At 42.8% G+C, this 20,342-nt stretch overlaps 1 protein-coding gene across 5 annotated transcripts in view; it reads right to left on the bottom strand.

Annotated features, from left to right (window-relative positions):
* The window catches only part of PRDM16 (PR/SET domain 16), a 455,494-nt gene that overhangs the window by 194,430 nt on the left and 240,722 nt on the right, over window positions 1-20,342 (bottom strand). For all 5 annotated transcript variants that reach the window (XM_083628521.1, XM_083628523.1, XM_083628525.1 and 2 more), the window contains exon 3: window positions 7,663-7,713. In XM_083628521.1, coding sequence (XP_083484647.1) covers window positions 7,663-7,713 — 51 coding nt within the window. The remainder of the gene's footprint in view (window positions 1-7,662; window positions 7,714-20,342) is intronic.

Raw genomic sequence — 20,342 nt, 5'->3', positions numbered from 1 at the left:
GCCAATGCAGACAGGCTTGTTACCTCTAGGTAAGGATGGAAGAAGGAGCTGGTTTCTGTTTTGCTGCCTTCACCATCTGCAGCACTGCAGTTCCACTGCAGTTCATCTTCCACCCAAATCTACATTGCTTGTCTCACTGTCCGCTGTGACGAAATCACACAATTTGTGTAATTTATGTAATTACGCAAATTGCATTGCCGTTACACTATTGCACCCTATTCATTTCAAAGCAAAGGAAATGCAATGTAACTATGCATTGTCTGTGGAATGAAAACTACAATAACAATCAATGTGAATGATATTTGCTAAATACATTTCCATTCTGGACGTGGGATGCGGAAGTAGACATGTGCAATTTCCGCTCTTGTTCATTCAGATTTCTCCAACATCTCTACTTATAGGAGCACCAGCAGTGAGAAAATCGAGGTGCTTTAAACAAAAAACCAAAACAAAAAACCACACTAATTCATTTGAGGAACATTTCAGGTTTTGACAGCTTCTGAAAACGGATATGTTTAAACTCACCCTTTGACTGTCTTGTTTTGTGTGTGATTTATATGGCAATAGCCATTGGCTGCAAACACATAAAATCTGCCCGACTGATATTTTTAATAACACACCCTTCCCCAAATGAATATGTTCACAAGCACCATAGCTTTGAATGCATACTTAAACAAAAAACCAAAAACCAAAAAAACAGGAGAAGAACTGAGAATATTTGATGCCAATAAGTGCAAGGAGTTTTTCAGAGGATACAAAATAAACATCATGGTTTGCTTTGCACAGCATTGGAACTGCAGGGAATCTGTGAACTTTGAGCAACTCAAGTTAAAATCTCCAGACCAAACGTGTGTGTGTGTGTGTGTTTAGTACTGTTATTATAAACATGGCAAAGGCCTTCGGCAAATTGGCCCAAGTCATAATTGCTCCACAAAAGACAGTTAACAGTTCCCCTGCTCTTCTCTAACTACCTTCCTGACTTCCCATTGAAGCCTAATTTCCCACTCCTTGAGGTCATCATTCATCAGCCCCTCAGATCCCACTGGGGAAGGCCCAGCAGACCTTTTCTCTCTCCCTTATAACCGGAGGCCTTTCCTTTTTTTTTGATGGCCCTGTCCTCTATAAAATGTCTCCACTCTCTCCCAGTGGGGTGAGCTATGTTTATAATATCCAAATAATGATTTCACAAATTATCATAATTATCAATCAATCATCTTCTTTTGAACAATGCCTTCTGCAAGTATCAGATGGCTTGGGTGACCTGTAGAGTTTGTGTGTGTGTGTGGTTGTGCAACATAAACAGAGAGAGATTTATTGGTTCCATGGCTGCTAATGCTTCTCTGCAATGACATTTAGTGAATTTGGGAATAAATCTGCCCCAATAACTGCCAGGCTTAGATATGGGATGAGGTTTCTCAGAGCTAAAGGATTCGGCTCATCAAAAGAATAAAAGTAACAACAACAACAAATGTTCCAAATTTCTATAAAGATGTGCCCCCTTTTATTTATTTGCAATACAGTCTTCAACAGTCTCTAGCGCTCTTCAGGAAAACAAGGTCAGCATATATCAAAAGGGGCTTTCCCCGCCAACGTGTTCACTGCATTTTGCATAGCCTTAATCATATTTATTACTTTAAAAAAGTATTCATAATGCAAACTCGAGCAGAAAGGAAAGGTCTATCATCTTAAAGATTGACTCTCTCTCTGTATTATTTTTTAAAAAGACAATGTTATCTCTCGGTCTCCCCACAGACTTTCTCCTTGTTAATGGATAAATCTGGACTCGCCAGAAAGTCACAGAATAAATTCAGAGCCTCCCCCCACCCCCACAACCTTCTTGGGCAAATGTCTATCCTATTTGATTTTGATAAGACGGCTATTGAGCTTTAATAATGTTGCCTATCCATTTCAGCTGGCCCTTAACATGTCTCTTTATTTGTCCCTAAAGCCTCTTCAAGCAATGCCTTTTTATTACAAGTCTCTCCGCATGGTCTCTGGGGAGACGGGGTTGACAAAGAGTGATAGATAGATAACTCTATAGATTATCTCCCACAGCTGTTTTCCCTCCAGTAGCCCCCTTAGGCGATTCCCTCTAAGTAAACAGAGGCTAAAGGGGGGGGAAGCATACTGGAGAAAGATGTCTTCCAAGGTTCTTTAGTCATCATGTTTGGGAAAAATAAAATTAAACAGCCCACACTAGACTGGCCTGTATGGATGCTTCTTTCTTCCATCTTCTCTGCAATTTTCAGGCATTTTTCCCCCCCAGGGGAAAAAGGCCTAGCCTTGGAAATGGCTTATCATGCACTAGAAAAGTAGGGAGTGTGGTACCCTTTCTGACATTAGAAACAGAGAGGATACAAAGCTGCCTTTAGGTTTATTTCCTCCCTCCCCAATTTTATCTACACCAGGGTTTCCCAGTCATTGTTGGACCCCTCATCCCTAGCTAGCAGGACCAGAGGTCAGGAATGATGGGAATTGTAGTCTAAAGAAACACCCAGAGACCCAAGGGAAACCCTGATTTATGTCATTCACTGGAGGGACATTACTACCTGGACCCTCTGCTCTTCCCAACATTGCTCTGCAAGGAGCACACCTTGATAAAAAAATCCATACAAAATGGGTGAAATACAATAGTAACCTTACTCAGAACAGACCCATTGAAGCCAGTGAAGAGGATTTAAGGATGTAAGAAGAGCTGTGCTGGATCAGGCATCCTGTTATCGTAGTGGCCAACCTATGGGAAGTCCATATGCAAGACCTGAGGGCAATGCCACCTCTCCCCACCTCCAACTTCCAGAGGCTAGTATTCAGAGACAAACTGTGTCCAACAGTGGAGGTATTAAACATAGCCATCATGGCTAGTAGACATTTCATTAAGTCTTCATCTCTAGAATCTAAGCACCGCTTTGTGGCATCCCTTGCAGAAATCAAACATGACGGATTCTGCTCACACCTTTAGGGCAGAGAAAGGCACTGGTACAGGGTGATTTTTCATTCTTTACTCCTCTCCACTGTCTGGCGGTAGTTCCTTCTGTTTAGCACCAGGTTCCTTCACAAGCCATTAAGCTTAGACTTGAACTCTTTACCCTACTGCTTTGACTTCTGTTGGCCTGGCTTCAAAATCCGACTGGCCTTCAGCAAATTTATCACCTCATAAACCGCCGGTAGTGCTTCTTTACAATGTGTTTAGGCTAGAGCCTATGTCAAATATTGTAATTGTCATAGTTTATGTTTGCAGTTGGTGGGGTGTGTGTGTGTGAATTAAGGCAGGAAAATGAGGAACCAACCCAACTGTGGATAGTGAATGTCCAGTTGGCCTTCTCTCCTCCCTGCCACCTCACTGTTCATTTCAGTTCAGTTCTGCATCCTTCTGCACACCTGCCCAGAAAAAGGCAACCAAACTTATCAAGGCCATGAAACAGCATCCCTAAACAAAGAAAGGTTGGAGCATTTGGGAGTTTTGAGTTGAGAGAAAAGGTGTGCAAGAGATGACATGATAGAAGTGTACAATATTATGGATGTCATGCAAGAAGTAGGTAGGGAAACATTTTCCTCCCTCTTTCCTAACACTAGAACTCATGAGCATCCAATGTGAATTTGCTGTACCCATAAGTCCTGTACTTTTATTTCACTAATTGGTTTAATTGGTTTTTGCAGATCCTCTAAGTTGTTATATTTTAACAGACATAACCTGTTTCACCACATTCATGTTGCTCGAGTCTTTTTTACGGGCGTCATGGCAAAGTCTACATGAATATCTGCATGCATTTCTGTGCAAACTTCTCCTTTAAAAAAACCCCGCATTATAGTATGCATTTCTGCTGCTGTTGTTGGAGAAGAGCACTGCAACATCGGGAACACTGCAAATCTTGTTGGATAGCTCTGTTTATTTATTTATAGCAAAATAAATAAGGAAATAACTTGTATGTGGCAATTACATTTTTAAAAAATCAAAGCAGTTTACAACAAACACAATAAAAGCCACATAGTTAAAGATCACTGACTAGTTTATTTTAACTGCCCCCATAATCCCAATGGCAAAGAAAAGTTTTCAGCAAATGTTTAAAGGCCAATGTAGGAGACACCTGCTGAATCTTTACTGGAAGATGCCTGGACCAATGACAGGAAAGGGGGCCTTCTTGATAGTTCCACCTTCCTCAGAAGTTTCTAGGGGTTTCTTGGAGGAGGGCCTTCTCTGTGGCAGCCCCCTAGGTCATGGAATCCCCTCCCCACAGAGGTACATCTGGAAACTTCACCATATAACTTTTGCTGAATGGTGAAGAAATGCATATTTACCATGACCTTTGACACCTAAGATGTGTGCTTTGACAGCCCCACCCTATTCCTACAAATGCCATCTGGTGGTTTGTTAATTCAATACGATGAATTGTTGATTATTCTATATGATTTGTATTCATAATGTTCTATTATGTTCTATCATGCTATTCTTATTTATTGTTTGTAAGCTGCTTTGGGTTTCATTTGAATGAAAAGCAGCATAGAAACGGAGTAAATCAAATCAATCAATCATTTTTAATTTTTAATTGTTATAACCTGCCCTCAGACCTGCTGATCAAGGGTAGGTCATAAATTTAACAGCAGCAGCAGCAGCAGCTCAGTTTCATGTCAAATGAACCATCACTTTGAGAAATGCAAATTAGGTAGGTTCACATTTTAAAAATTGTGAGACATCTAAGGAGGATGTTTTAAAAAAAATCAAAATAAAAAATTGTATGTGTGCCTCATTGCAATAACAAGCATTTAGAGATAAGCTCACATTGACTGGGTACAAATGGAATGGGACTTATTGCTAACACATCATGAGAAAGTCCAGGAAAACTGCAAAGTGGCTTCTAAAACAAGGAGGATGGGATTCCATTTTTGGGGGTGATAAATGAGGTTATGATAATAAGGACTGTCCCCACATGGCTTGGGATAATAAGAGCCCTCTGAGGTCCAGACAAATGGCCAATGAGTTATGAGATGAACAAGGTAAAAAGTTCAGCACTACTGCAAGGTCACAGGGTGGTCAACAGAGGGCATTTCATGTGGGACATCCCACCCCCCAGCCCTCAAGTTTAGCTTCTAAAGGAAAAGATTATTTGCCTCATCTCATCCTGGAGAGAATTGGAATAGACTGTGTTGCGTATAGATATGTCTATGTATCTCTTTTCAAACTGCCTCTGGAGCCAGCCAGATCTAGAGTTTCACAATGTTTGGCAGAAGCTGCCCGGGTGTTTCGTTTTAACTTTCAGAGCTCAGAAAGTGTCATTAACAAGACAGCCATACAAAGGGGGCAGGGAAAGAGTTGCTCTAGTTTTCAATCTGAAACAGCAATGGTTTCTTAAAAGGAAGTCTCTGGAGGTATGCTACCGAAAATATGAAATCTCATAAAAAAGAAAATAAGCCAAAATGAAGCACAGAAAGAACACCTTTAGGCAAACACATGTTGCCATTGCCTAGATAGGTGATGCAATGAAGCGCACCCTCCAACTCAGTTAGCTGTTCCACTAAAACAGCAAACTGGATAGACTTTGGCTGGGATAAGTGTAACGATTTGGCCTAATTCAATAAATAGGCAATGGTAAGCAGGGCTGCTTTGAGATCCCATATAACCCTGCAAGCATTGTCAGATTAGAATATATTTTGGGCACATTCATACTGCTTTAAAAAGTCATGGCTTCCCCCAAAGAGTCTGGGGAGCTGTGGTTTGCTAAGTATTGAATTGATGCTTTTGAATTATGGTGCTGGAGGAGACTCTTGAGAGTCCCATGGTCTGCAAGAAGATCAAACCTATCCATTCTTAAGGAAATCAGCCCTGAGTGATCACTGGAAGGACAAATCCTGAAGCTGAGGCTCCAATACTTTGGCCAACTCATGAGAAGAGAAGACACCCTAGAAGAGACCCTGATGTTGGGAAAGATGGAGGGCACAAGGAGAAAGGGACAACAGAGGACGAGATGGTTGGACAGTGTTCTTGAAGCTACTAACATGAGTTTGACTGAACTGCGAGAGGCAGTGGAAGACAGGAGTGCCTGGCGTGCTCTGGTCCATGGGGTCACGAAGAGTCGGACATGACTAAACGACTAAGCAACAACAACAAGTATTGTAGTGCTGTAAATGCATGGTGTGAATGTGGCTGTGGTGTGACCTCTAAAACTCATGTCCAATTAAAAACAACAACAACACAGTATAGTACTAAGGGCTAGAAAGACAGTAAGAATCAGGATTCTCTGTCACCAAAATCTGCCAGGCGTGATGCCTGACTCATCGGAATCTGCCAGTCCCCGTCTGCAGACCACCCAAAGACACAATATTCCCACCACTGGTTCAGTAGCATATTCCAGGTTCTGCCCATGAATCATCAACATCTGCAAAGCTCTACACATGATACAGCGGAATCTGCCAGGCCCTGCCCATGGTTTGAAAATCTAGCCTACAAGGAAGTGCCCTGGCCCCAACTCCCTCAATTTCAAAAGATACCACACTGAAAATGCAGACTGCTACCCGGACATTTGTCAAGAGGGATGTTCTGGGCTGGAGCTCTGCATCCAGATTTCCATCCTCCTGGCTTACTGCAGTGACCGTGTTACCAGCAAAGTAGCCTTTGGAAGGAGCTGTGTAGCTGATTTTCAGTTGTTTGGGCCTTGGGTGGAGAAGGTTTTCGCTGAGACCAGGTCATGGATATTGCCGCATACAGTTGTGGCGATCACACAGGGTCCCCGGACGTTTCACCATCTATTGATCCCTGTGCCACCACTTTATTTCTCGCTGCCACCACCCAGGCCCTAACTGGTAAAATTCTTAGTCCAGTCAGGGTTAAATTGGAACATAAACTTCTGTTTACTTATTGCAGTTTAACAAGCGTGTGGTTTCATAAACGGTATCAGTCATTTACAATCATGGGGTACCTATCCAGACCTATAACTTCCACTACCTGCTCTCCCTCACTAAACCACCTCTCAGATATTTACTTGTCTTCCTAGCTCCTAACTGTTCCTGACTCAGCTTATTTCGCTACACTAACTCAACCTACCCACAGACTCTATCCCCATTCACTCCCACTCCAACCAACCACCCAACTCCCAATGAACTTCTCCCTTCGCCCCTCCCAGAGCTGGTTTTATAGTCCCTCTGACTCCGCCCCCCTGGGTTCTGATTGGGTAACCTGTTTAACTATTTCACCTCCAGCACTCTCATATGTTAACGTCACAACAGCCCCCTTCCAGCATGTATAGCTGACCACATGGTTTCGAAGAGTTCCGAGAGACAAAAATTTTAGGCAACGCATTTGCCTCCACAGAGTGGACTCAAAACCTATTTATAACAAACAATTTTATTTTCAGTGCCACAGAGGATTTCTGAAGTTTTGTCCAGCTTGACCCAGAACTGAGGCCTACGTCCTACCTGCAAATCTGTCTTTCTGTCTGCATGCTGAGCCCACAAACAACAAACAAGCGGAACCCCCCGCAAAATAAATAGGGCATTCCTGTTCCAATATGCAAACAACACGCTCAACAAATTTAGGTGGATATTCAGGAGACATATATCACACCCACTTCCTCGCCCCTGGAACAAGGAAGCAGTCTAGGTCCCGTCATAACCAAATACAGAAGTTGCACAACTTGGACAAGATCGAAAGGCAGTTTTTCTCTCTCCTACCTTTTTAATGCAGCCAGCTTGCAAAGCTGTCTCAGGATCCGTAAGCATTTGCTGAAAGCAAAACAAAAACAAAGGTCACTTGGCAGATCTGGGGAGCAGTGAGACAATGCAAATCATATTGAAACAATACGAGTAAAAGTATGATTTTAGACTGGGAAACAAGCATACAATGATTTGCATACAGCGATGGCACTAGGAATGGGTGAATCTGTCAGTTTGGGTATCTTGTTTTTCATAACTTAAGTTCTATTTTCCACATTTCCACATTTTCTCTTAATATACGCATTTTCATTGTGTGAAGTTTTGCCTGGTGTAAATGGGTTTTTTTTGGCAAAACCATTTCTCCTAACATGCAACACTGTTTTGTATATTATCTTCATTAATATAGGCATTCATTTGCATGCTTTACCATAACATATATATGTGTGTGTGTGTTTCTGCAGACATTGCTTGGCTAGAGAACCGCATTACAAAATTCAGAGAAGGGCCAAGTTCAAAGATGGCTGTGTTTCAGTTTGCATAGCGCTTCAGAAACTGAATTAGGTTGATTCACTTTTAAATGCAAACCGAATTGGATTCCTCCCCAGTCTCTAGATGGAACGCAAGGAGGGTAAAACCAGGCATTCAAACTGAATAGAGAATTCCAGGGATGGGGGAATCAATCTAATTCTCATTTGACATATGTTCCCCTCCCACTGCAGTCCATTCCATTCAATTTCTACATCAATCTAAAATGCACACTAAAAAAATAAATAAATCACTCCATTCAAAAGCACCCTCGTTAAGGGGATAAGCAGAACAATATGAACATGTCAACTAGCATGTTATCTCTCTCATGGTATATACATGCATGCAGTTTGTTGCTTAAAGACTCCTGTCCCAAGCTTGATTTTCACCTCTGCCATGACCTACCAAGTGGTCTTCAGAAAGCCCCTCATTCTCATACTCTTTCCTATCAACACAGGAATGACAATATGCTTGGAACTTGGGGGATTGCAGGAAGGATTATTTGTTTATAAGCACAACAGGGATGTTGTGATAAACTAAACAGGTGATGGGCAAACATGAACTATCCCAATTGATTGCTTGCAAAAAGGGTCAGGGCACCAGAGATGTGCTGCAAGCATGCAGAATCATGGCAGAGCTCAGTATGACTATGGATCGTATCCAATGCTATTCCTACTCAGAGGAGACCCACTGACGTTAATGGACATGACTAACTTAGATTCACTGCTTTCAACAGGTCCACTCTCAGGAGAGTTTTGTCAGAGACAAACCCATGTTGCTTCAGGAAAGAACAGGAAGCCCTTTATACTACAGTGGTACCTCGGGTTACAGACGCTTCAGGTTACAGACACTTCAGGTTACAGACTCCACTAACCCAAATACTACCTTGCTTCAGGATGAGAACAGAAATTGTGCGGCAGCGGCACGGCGGCAGTGGGAGGCCCCATTAGCTAAAGTGGTACCTCAGGTTAAGAACAGTTTCAGGTTAAGAACGGAAACGGACCTCCAGAACGAATTAAGTTCTTAACCCAAGGTACCACTGTACTTCATTGGTCCAGGTGGATCCAATGGTGAATATGGATGGGTGAAGTCGGTCCAGAGTCTCATGGTTCTTCATGGAAAAGCAGCCACCTACAGTTTGGTGACCTGGGGGAATCTGTACAGAGCCAACAGTTCCACACACACCCTCACTGCCACATACTGAACCCATGCAGTTAGGAGCAGATTTGATTGTCACAACTGGAGAAAAGAAACAGGCAACGGCCATTTGAGGCAAAACCTGTTCCTTGCCAACAAATTGTGGTGTCATTTAAACTCCCTTCACTGGGGAGGGTGCACTTGGAATAATGTGTCCATTCTAGTTGCTTTGCCTCTAAAAGGGATATTGAAGAGCTGGGGAAAGGTTCAGAAAGGGATAGCCAAAACGATCAAGAGGTTGGAGCAACTCTCTTATGAAGATAGGTCACAACATTGGGGGTTTGCTGGTTGTTTGTCTGTTTTTAGTGTAGGGAAAGGTGAGTAAGAGAAGGCCTGACGGAGGTGGGCAAAATTATACATGGTGCTGTGATTGTGGAGAAAGTTTACCTCTCCTCCCTATACTAGAACTCAGGACATTCTGTGAAGCTGAATGCCTAAAGATTTATGGCAGACAAAAGAAAATGCTTCTGCACACAGCAGCACATAGCTAAGAGAAGTAGTGGTGGGTGCCAACTTGGCTGGCGTTGAAGGAGAATTAGACAAGTTCGTTGAGGCTATCAATGGCTGCCAATTATGATGGCTGTGTCCTACCTGGAGGAACCATGCCTCTGAATACCAGTTTCAGGGAATCACAGGTAGGGACAGTGCTGCTCTCCTCAGACCCTACTTACAGACTTCCCATCAGCCTCTGGCTGGGTAATGTGAGAACCCGAGAAGAACATAAGAGCCCTTTGGACCAGGCACAATTAGTTGAGTATCCTGTTCTCACAGTGGCCAAGCAGATGTTTGTGGGAAACCCAAAAAAGTATGTTAATTTAGATGGCGCACTGGCCTGATCCAGCAGAACTCGGGTTGCATCCAACTAAGTGCTCCTCAAAACAAACCCATGTAAATTAATGAACCTAAGTTAGCCGTGTCTATTAACTCGAAAGGGTCTACTCTGAATTGGACTAGCAATGGCTACAACCCTTTCATGCTTTCACAGGGCCCTTCAGACACCTATTTACTTACTCTCTTGCACATAAATGTCTGCCATTGATTTCCATGGGGCCAATAAAGGTCTTCAGTCAACGGAAAAGTTGTGGTGGAGCAAATCTACTCCCTACACCTAATCATGGGTGGTCCAGCCTCCACCAACACGGATCCCTTTGCCCCTCCTATCCTATAGATCATTGCCATACACAGGGCCCACGTGTAGACATTCCCCTGGTTTCTTAATATTAACAGTAATCACTCATTATCATCGTCAGGATTTCAGACCTAAATATATTCGCTGTATTTTTCTTTCTTTCTGTTCCTTCCCTAATAACCCTCAATATTCTCTTTCCTTTTGGACACATTTGCACAGCTGTTTTCTGGGAAGCTCCTGCAATGGTTCCAAGATGTCTTTCTGGAGTCGTAGTAGCTAATTTGGAACTCACAGACTACTCCAGCTATTTCTTCTCTCTCTCTCTCTCTCCCACCCCCGTTTTCCAGGGTGGAACTCTGAGCTACAGAAGTCCTACACGTTCTGCCCAATAAATGTGCCAGCTGAGTGGGTCTGGCTCCATCTGTGTGTTTGCATGACCCGGCCTGGGTAAGGCCGCCCAGTTTCCTAAGTTCAAATATGTTGGCAGGGCTTTTCCCCGAGCTCAGCTGTGACAACAAAGTGTCAGATTTTAAATATGAAGGGTTTTCTAACCCCTCCGATGTTTTATGTTTCTTTTAATAGACACCAAAAATTGTGGTTTTGGAAAGCTGCGAAAAGCAAACAGGAGCGAAAGGTGAGCGCCGGAGGAACAAAGCAAAGTTTGTCGGGGGAAAATCAGCACTCCAGGCTGCATGCTAAATAGTTTTGCATGCCCCGATGCGAGCAGATGGGGCTGGTTCGATGGAGCAGAACCGAGCTGGGGTTTTAAAGGGAAAGGACAGTCCTTCTGGGCCAGGCCAGCAGCCCACATTCAGCTTGTCAGCCCAATCAGGATATACGGAAATTTAGGGAGGGTGTGAAATTTCTTCATTACAGTCTAAAGGAGGATTTAGCTACCTAGTGCAATCTACACTAAGATAACAAAGCCAATTTTGATCCTGAATGAGTCTCTCTTTGGAGTTCCCACCAGGCTGAAGGTGCAAGCAACCATATTGTCTGAGAACCAGGAATGTACGAAACTGTCAATATCAGTTTCTCACCCACTCCCCCAATCTTAATTCAGTTCTCCGCTTTTCTGCATACATTTGCATTACAGAAAAACTCCTCCTGGAAATTCGTTAGCATTCTACTTCCTAATACAGTGGTACCTCAGGTTAAGTACTTAATTCGTTCTGGAGGTCCGTTCTTAACCTGAAACTGTTCTTAATCTGAGGTGCCACTTTAGCTAAAGGGACCTCCCACTGCTGCCATGCCACCGCCACATGATTTCTGTTCTCATCCTGAAGCAAAGTTCTTAACCCGAGGTACTGTTTCTGGGTTAGCGGAGTCTGTAACCTGAAGCGTCTGTAACCCAAGGTACCACTGTATACACAAGTTTGCAAGCAAATTTCCCCAATGCAGTGCATTTTTGGTGCGTTATTTTTGCAATCAAATGCATTTTCATATACACTTCCCCCTTATATATCCAGTTACTTCGTTAGATAAATGCCCCATGACATTTTGAAGGATGGCTGTGTTTCAGCTTGCAAATCATTTCAGGTAGTACTAATTAGGTAGTTTTGCATTAAAATGTGAACCACCGGACTGAATTTCAGAGAGAGAGAGAGAAATTATTTCTGTCTCTGTGCCATGTGCCATTTTATATGTACCAATCATTTCACCTATTATTCCCCTTTTCTCTAAACTTAGAAGCTCCAAACTGCAACATTTCCTTATAGAGAGACCAAGACCACAATGGAACTGCCAAGGAAGAACTGAAGAGAAAGTCTCCAAGATATGAAATATCAAATTTGAAAAATTCTGAGTGGTATTCAGCACAGTCCTACATAGAATGCACCCATTGGTGTTAGTGGACATGGCTAACTTATGTTCATTAATTTAAGTGTGTTTCCTCTGAGCAGGACTGAGCAGAATGCTACCCTCTATCCCAGCATTGACAATTCCAGCAAACTCTTGTTCCTGGATGAATAGAGAAATAAAAATTTCCAAAGGAGTTTGAACACACACACATGCACTCTATCATACAAGCATAACAACATTTCAGCAGCCACTGCTGAAGGACAGCTTTGCATTAGCTGTTGCTCTAGGGCTGGCAGCGGCGGAGAAGGAATCCTGTCCCTAGATTATCCTTCCTGGAGTTGGGAGATGGGAGAGGTTTTGTTGCTGGCGCATTGGGGTTTGTGCAACTCCTCCCCACTTTCTACAACCAAACATGTCAGGAGACACCATGTGAATCTTTTTCAAAAACAGTTTACAAGTTGGCATGCGCCATCTGCGCTTAGCCCTAATTTGATTACATTCCCCGGACGGATCACAATGAGCTTATGTAAATAGTAATATTATCCATTCATCCCATGTGCTTGGAGAAATGGTTATTTCGTGTGTGTGTGTGTGTGAAATTAAAGCACACAGGCATGCAAAATGGATGGATATATTGGATGTATAGTTACTGAATCTATTTGGCCAAACCGGTGTTTTGCTGTGCTCAAGATTGCATATGGCATCCAGAGTTTTTCTTTCCTTTCCCAATATCTTCGGTTGTGGCTAGAATCAATAGATTTAAACCTGAAGACAGATAATGGGTTGCACCAAGTGCTAGGCCTACTCAGAGTAGACCTACTGAAGTCAACAAACATGACAAACCCAGGTCTGTTGATTTCAATGGGCATATTCTGAGTAGAATTTCGCTGTCTCTAGAGATGTGCTGAGTGCCAACACTGAAGAGTCACAACCCTCTGTGCATGCCTGGAACTGTTGAGAATTACCAGGGCTAGAACCAGGAATCTTTGGTTCTGTGTGCAATTGCCCTGTGGGGTGAGCCACCAGGTCACGTTGAAGCATATTAGGAGTAGGAGAAATTTGATTCAGTTCACACCCAAGGGCAAACCTACCTTACTTGCATTTTCTGGAAAAAATAAAAAATAATGCACAGCCTTCCTTTGAAATTCACGCATCTTTGAATTTTGCAATACATTTCTGAAGCCAAGCAATGCTTGGGTAAAGTGTTCATAAAATGCATATATTTATGAAAATAACACACAAACATGCATTGCTGTAGGGAAAAGCACATTGCAGAAGTGTGTACATTAGGGAAAATGGAATAGGAAAATGTGCACTGAAATGCTGATGTTTTCACAAAGAGTTTAAAAATAATAATCACATACTGATGTGGAAATGTAGTGAACTGAAGATAACACTTGGGAAAAGGCCAAGTGGATAGAAACTGGACATAAATTGACAAATTCACCCATAACTCCCCCTCACACAGACAAACCCAGTTAGGAGATACATTGAAACAACCACAGAGAAGGATGGGGTAGCTGTGGGTTGTAGTCACTAACTTTTACTCAGAGTAGATCCATTGAAATTAATGGACTTGGGGTTGATGGGAGATGGAGTCCAACAACATCCCCAAGATAGATGACTTTGCACAAAGCTCAATTCATGCCTGAGGTGTCAGGAGCTGTCATGGGCCACCAATCCTTTGCTCTGCATACTGTTGTCTCATGCTGCACAGATGTATTGAACTATAACTCTCACCAACCCCAGCCAGCACAGAGAGATAAAAAATGGGGAAGCTGTGCCCCCACTCCATATATTGTTAGACCAGAACACCCATCATCCTTGGCCATTGGCCATGGTGGCTGGGGCTGATGTGAAATGGAGTTCAGCAGCATCTAGAGGGGCACCAGGTTGGTTAAGATTGCCCTAAGCTGTGAGCTCTACTCCTTAGCTCCTGTCAGGACTCAGCTATAGGCTGCTTCCTGTGCCTGGCAGTCAAAGATGAGGGACAAAGCTAGGAGTCAGAGTTGATGAAGCTCTGGTCTTACCAGTGGACATAATGAGGCAGTCCCTTCAAGCAAGTTATTTTGGATATCATGAATGGGTAGCAAAAAAAGAGGTTGATTTATTATTATTGTATATTACTCCCAAGGCGAGGCACTTGTGCAATTTTCTGCCTCAGATGCCAAGACCCCAGCCATCATGGCCGTCAGGTTTAGCCCTTCTACCACACAAGTCACGGAACGCTGGCAGATTAAGTAGCTGAGGTTTATTTCTCAACAACAGGCTTACAGCAGGTCCAGGCTTCCACAACTCATCCTTCGCCGTCGGAGTCAGTTGACTCAACTGGCTTCTGACCTCTCCCAAGGCCAGATATACGCCACATCCTCCCCCACCTCATGCTGGCCCACCTCTGCTCTAATTGCTTGCTCCGCCTCCCACTTCTTGGCGACTAAGGTGCAGCCAATTCCTCTTCCTTTGGAGATTCCTCTCTTCTGGGTGTGTCCCTGACAATGGCCAGTGGGGTCTTGGTCCCCACTGGTCCAGAAATATATGGGTGATCTCTCTGTGCTGGTTGGGGTTGATGAGAGTTGTAGTCCAGTACATCTGTATGGCACCAGATTGGCAAAGGATGAGTCAATAAGTCAAGGGACTTATTCCTCTCTAATTAAAAATCCTGTATTGGTTCTTGGAATGCATAGATAGATACATACCCTCCCCATGCTCTTTAAGAAAGGAAGGAAGGAAGGAAGGAAGGAAGGGGTAGAACCCAACCATAAGCTCACATTAAGATGCAATAACCACCAGTGCACCCGTTTTTAATTTAAGCACATGAATCCAATGTTCAGATAGGTATCCACGTGAAATTGCCATGCATAAGAAGCATGTTCAAATGCCGCAAGGACAATTAGGTCCTCAGACCACTGCACAATGGACAGCAGGTGTGTATCCTTCTAGGCCAGGCATAGGCAAACTCGGCCCTCCAGATGTTTTGGGACTACAACTCCCACCATCCCTAGCTAACAGGACCAGTGGTCAGGGATGATGGAAATTGTAGTCTCAAAACATCTGGAGGGCCGAGTTTGGCTATGCCTGTTCTAGGCTTATGGTCTTGGGATGACCATAAGGCCTTGCCAAATCTGCTCAAGTTGTCCTGGAATGGTTAAACAGTTTTATACTCCAAGGAGCCAAGGGTGATATACATCCCCCACAAAAGAAAACCACCACAGATTGTATATCCCCACAACACCCCCGATAGACAGCTATCAGGCAGCTGCTGCAAGATCACTCAGCAAGCTTCATGGCATGTATGCATGGTCTCAGCACTTTGCACCATGCCAGCTCTCAAAGACCCGGTGAGGGCCTTTGATGGGCTGAAGATGAGGCGTTTGATCAGGATGTGTTTGATGTTATTTGAATATGAAACAGAGAGGGTGGTGGTGGGGAGCTGGCTTAATATTTAACCGCAGATCAGATGCTTTTCTGCACTAGCATTCACCTCCAAGCTGAGTGTCTGTTGTCTCCCCAGTATGCAGAGTTGCACTCTTCACCCTAATCCCTCCAGACGGTCCTCAAACACAACCATGATTAATCATTTTGTCACTCTGGGCTATGGCACCAGGCAGATACTGTGGAGAGAGGCCACACCCAAGAGCCCAGCTGTGATAACTCCCAGGTGTGGGAAAGTTCATATATAATGATGATAACATGGTTAAAATGAACTAATGGCAGGGCGAGTAGAGACGTCTGACTCCATAGCACCTGACTCCACAGAAGCAGCCTTGATCAATGACCAATGTTCGATCAATAGTTATCATCCTTTATCTGTTTATTAGATTTCCTACCCAACCTTCAACGTGAGATTCCAGGGCAGGTTACAACAACTTATAAAAAAAATATTAAAATCAGTTAAAACAATTACAATCAAGAGCATAGGGTGAGTCCCTAGATAGATAGATAGATAGATAGATAGATAGATCATCATTTTGGTCATTTATATACAATTTCATACTTTAAAGAAGCCTCTGATATCCTAACAATATCACAAATGAAAGTAAAATACAAAAAATAAAAAATCTATGTTTCAGAGCAGCACAGGGCAATTAGGTAAGATGTTCTCTTAAACACAGACAGTATTTAATGGGGAAAGGGTCAAAGATATGCAAGTAACATGCATATCCCATTAGACAACTGTTTTTGCAAGGTTGTTCCATAAGGAATGGGCAACACCAGTGAAATGCAACTGAAAGGGAAAAAGTTGAAAGTTTGTATGTGTGTATCTGAAGAAGTGTGCATGCACACGAAAGCTCATACCAAGAACTAACTTAGTTGGTCTTTAAGGTGCTACTGGAAGGAATTTTTTTTGTTTTGTTTTGAAAGTTTGAAAGTTTTGTGTAGCTTCACAACCAGGTTCACCTTTACTATTGAAGCTTTAGATTTGTTCTTTCTCTATGAACGGCACATATTAGAAGTGATTGTCGACTTTGCTGAGAGATGAAACCAAGATGAAACTGAAAAATATGTCAAAACGCCTGGCTTAAACACACACACACAGAGCAAGAAGTAATAACCTCCCCCACCCCACCCCACCCCCCGCCAGCTTTGGTGTGATCATATCCCACGATAAATATCAGGAAGTTAAACACGCCGTCTAATGGGGATCATTTGTAAGAAGTTCAGTATGCAGAGGACTTAAGACTTTTGGCCAAGACAAACAGAAGACAAGGTAGAGATTGCAGAATGGCACCTTTCCCTTTGCCAAGTAATTGGAGGATGGTGATAGGAGGATGTTAAGTACAATCCCACAGTCTTCAGGGCCTATTTGGTTTTTATATGGCGTCCTTATCAGGCTTTAAAAGTCCAGTGTTTGTGAGCTGATGAAATGTACTTCAAGCTTTGGCAAGGTTTTCCCCCCTCAAGGAGAAAAGGGGGGAAATAAATACTGCAAGCTCATTACATGTGTTTCTGTGTGTAGAAGAAATAGAAATCTAATTATGAGGTGTATTCTTTTCCTTTCATGTAGCAATCTCCCTCTTCTGGGACATTTCATTTATTTATTATGTCAGACCCTCCAAGTGTCCCTATTTTCCAGGGACAGTCCTGGATTTACAGAAGCTGCCTCAGTTTCTGTTTTGATCCACAAATGTCCGGTTTTTCCTTAGGATGTCCCTATTTCTGTCAGATATTCTGTTGGAGGGTATGGAGTTATGCGAGCCCCGAGCCATCTGAAAGCAGCCCTCTATAGGGAAGTTTTTAAATGTTTGATGTTTTATTATGTTTTTATATATGCTAAAGTGGCTGAGGCAACCCAGTCAAATGGATGTGGTTTAAATAGAATAATAATACAGTTGTACCTTGGAAGTCGAACTAAATCCGTTCTGGAAGTCCGTTCAACTTCCAAAACATTTGAAAACCAAAGCAAGGCTTCTAATTGGTTGCAGCCAATTGGAAGCCATGGCAGCCCCATCAGACATTCAGCTTCCAAAAATAGTTTGCAAACCAGAACACTCACTTCTGGGTTTGCAGCCTTTGAGAGCCAGAACGTTCAAGAACTAAGCTGTTCGAAAACCAAGGTACAACTGTAATAATAATACTACTGTATTGCCCCAAATATAAGCCACACCCACAAATAAGCCACACCTTTAAAATTCAAGGAGGGGGGAGACAATACCCGAATATAAGCTGCTCCCTTAAAAATTCCACAGGCACTCACAACCACAAATGGCAAATGTAGAAGAAAATCCTACAGCGATATCGTAAAAGCCAATTTTTGTAAGGTTGCGAATTTAAGATGCACTTTAACTTTTCACAGTCGGAATTTGGAAAAAAAGTGCAGTTTATATTCAGGTCAATACGGTAACAACAACAACTATTATTAGTATTATTATTATTAAATAGGACGTCTATTTTCATCGTAGAAATGTTGGATTGCCATCAACCGATTGGACTCAAATCAGGCTCAGTGACAGCAGCGGGTCAGCTTTGCCTTGACTCATGAAGCATCACATTTTGGAATACCCAGATCTCTGTAGACTTATTCATTCCCATATTTTTAAACTCTCTCACACACCCCAAATCCAAACAAATATAACACAGTTGTACTGTACAATTTTCAGGAGAAACTAACATTATTTTTTGTTCTTTGGAGGGGGTCCCTCTTTAATATATGGGGGGGTTCAAAGCCTCACTTCAATAAAACAAAGTAGGCACAATAAATCATGGGTAGGTTTTGCCTGTACTCATATGATCCACCTCTTCATTTCATGCAATCCTTTTTCGTTATAGAACTGACCTCGTTATTGACAAAGTGATAAAAGGGAATGAATTTGTCCGGTGCTTTGGTTATTGATAAGCTGTTTGTTAAGATGATCGGTAATAATCATAAGTAAATAAGGGCTGCCCATATATCTTCTGTAATGGTAATGCACAGGGAGCGAGAGAGACAGCGATAATTGGCGGATCCAGGTTAGATATATCTTGCTAAAAGGTAGCGTTCAGCTTTCATTCTTCACTCACAAGGAGTGTTGAATGGGGAAGAGGGGCTTCACTGTCCTGAAGTTAATGAAATGATAATAATAATAATAACAACAATAATTTATTTATACCCCTCCCATCTGGCTGAGTTTGGCAGTTATTTCTTCAAATGAGATATGTACACTTTACTCTCAAAACTGGGGTTTCCAAAGGGAAAATGCTCCCCTGGCATTGAAAATGCTCCCCTGGCAGTGTGGGCCCAATTTGTATTGTGTGGCTGCAATAACAATTCAACTGACCCACTTAGCTTGCTTATTTCTTTAGGACACTGGTAGCCCTGAAAGGCTCTCCATAAGATGTCAGAATTTTGTGAGGAGCCGGGATGGCTAGCGAAATTTCTGAAGGGGGGGAGGGGATGCTTTGATACTGGGTCTTGCCTTTAATTCAGCTCAAAGTGAAGGGTGGGGGACCCAGCACCCAATAAAGCTGGGTTTTGATAAAGCCAGTAACAGATTTACAGGGGAAGCCTCCCTAGCCAAAGGACATTTTCTAAGTTTCTTTGGTGGCTAAACCTTCTCTCTTCTTAGGGAGTGTAGTAACGCTAGCACTTTACAGCCCAATCCTATGCAATTTTACTGAGACATTATCCCTGCTGCGTTGAGTAACTCATAAGTAAAATGTGCGCAGGATTGCTATGCTACTTTGCTTTGTGCTAATGCTATGGCAAAGGTATTCCACGCCCCCCCCCAATCTCGCCACTTAAGTCAGCCACCTATGTGGTGAAAAGACACATGAAACATCCGCCTTTTTAAACACTGCTAGAGTCCAGGGGGAAAGCTGGTTATTTTTCCTACACTGTCTGGGAACATAACCCTTCCTGGTACCCTGACAGAAAGGATGGGATATGTCAGTTTGAGACCCACCAGCGAGCGAGCCAAATGTCACTTTAACATGACAGGGTCTTAGTCAGTCTGCCTGTTAGACAGAGAAAAATGACCCCCATTAGTGCTGTAGAAGAAAATAAAGTTGCATCCTGAAAGGTGAAGTAGAAAAAAGAAAAACACACCCACAAACCCCACGCTGAATTGGAACAGAGTGACAGGTACTCAGCATCTGTCATGTTGAGACATCCCAGCAAGGTGAAAATGAAGATCTGTACCTGGTATATTAACGGAGAGTGTCTCTCACAGTTTCAAACACAGTGGTGGGGGGAAATGGCCAAACAGAAGCAAACCCCATTGAGTGGAATGGGGTTTGCTTCCAACTAAGGCTAAGTGGTGGGGAGGGTTTTCAACAAAGCAGAAATTCCTTAAGAACTTAAAAGTCCTGGTGGATCGAACCAAAGGTCTATGTAGACTTGAATTTTTGCCTCACAGGGGCCAACCAGATGTGTATGAGAAACCCCAAGCATGATATGTATGCAGTAGCACAGACCTACTCATGTTTTCCCACAAATAGAATTCAGAGCCATATTGCCTCTGATACAGGAGTAACCAGTGATTACCTTATCATTCATGAATTTGTCTAATCCTGTCCTAAACCTGTCCAACGTGATGACCATCGCTCTATCTTTTTTAAAATTAATAATTTA

Source organism: Podarcis filfolensis, assembly GCF_964270895.1.
Source record: "Podarcis filfolensis genome assembly, chromosome: 8".
Classification (NCBI taxonomy): Eukaryota; Metazoa; Chordata; class Lepidosauria; order Squamata; family Lacertidae; genus Podarcis; species Podarcis filfolensis.
This window is presented reverse-complemented; position numbering and strand designations above follow the sequence as displayed.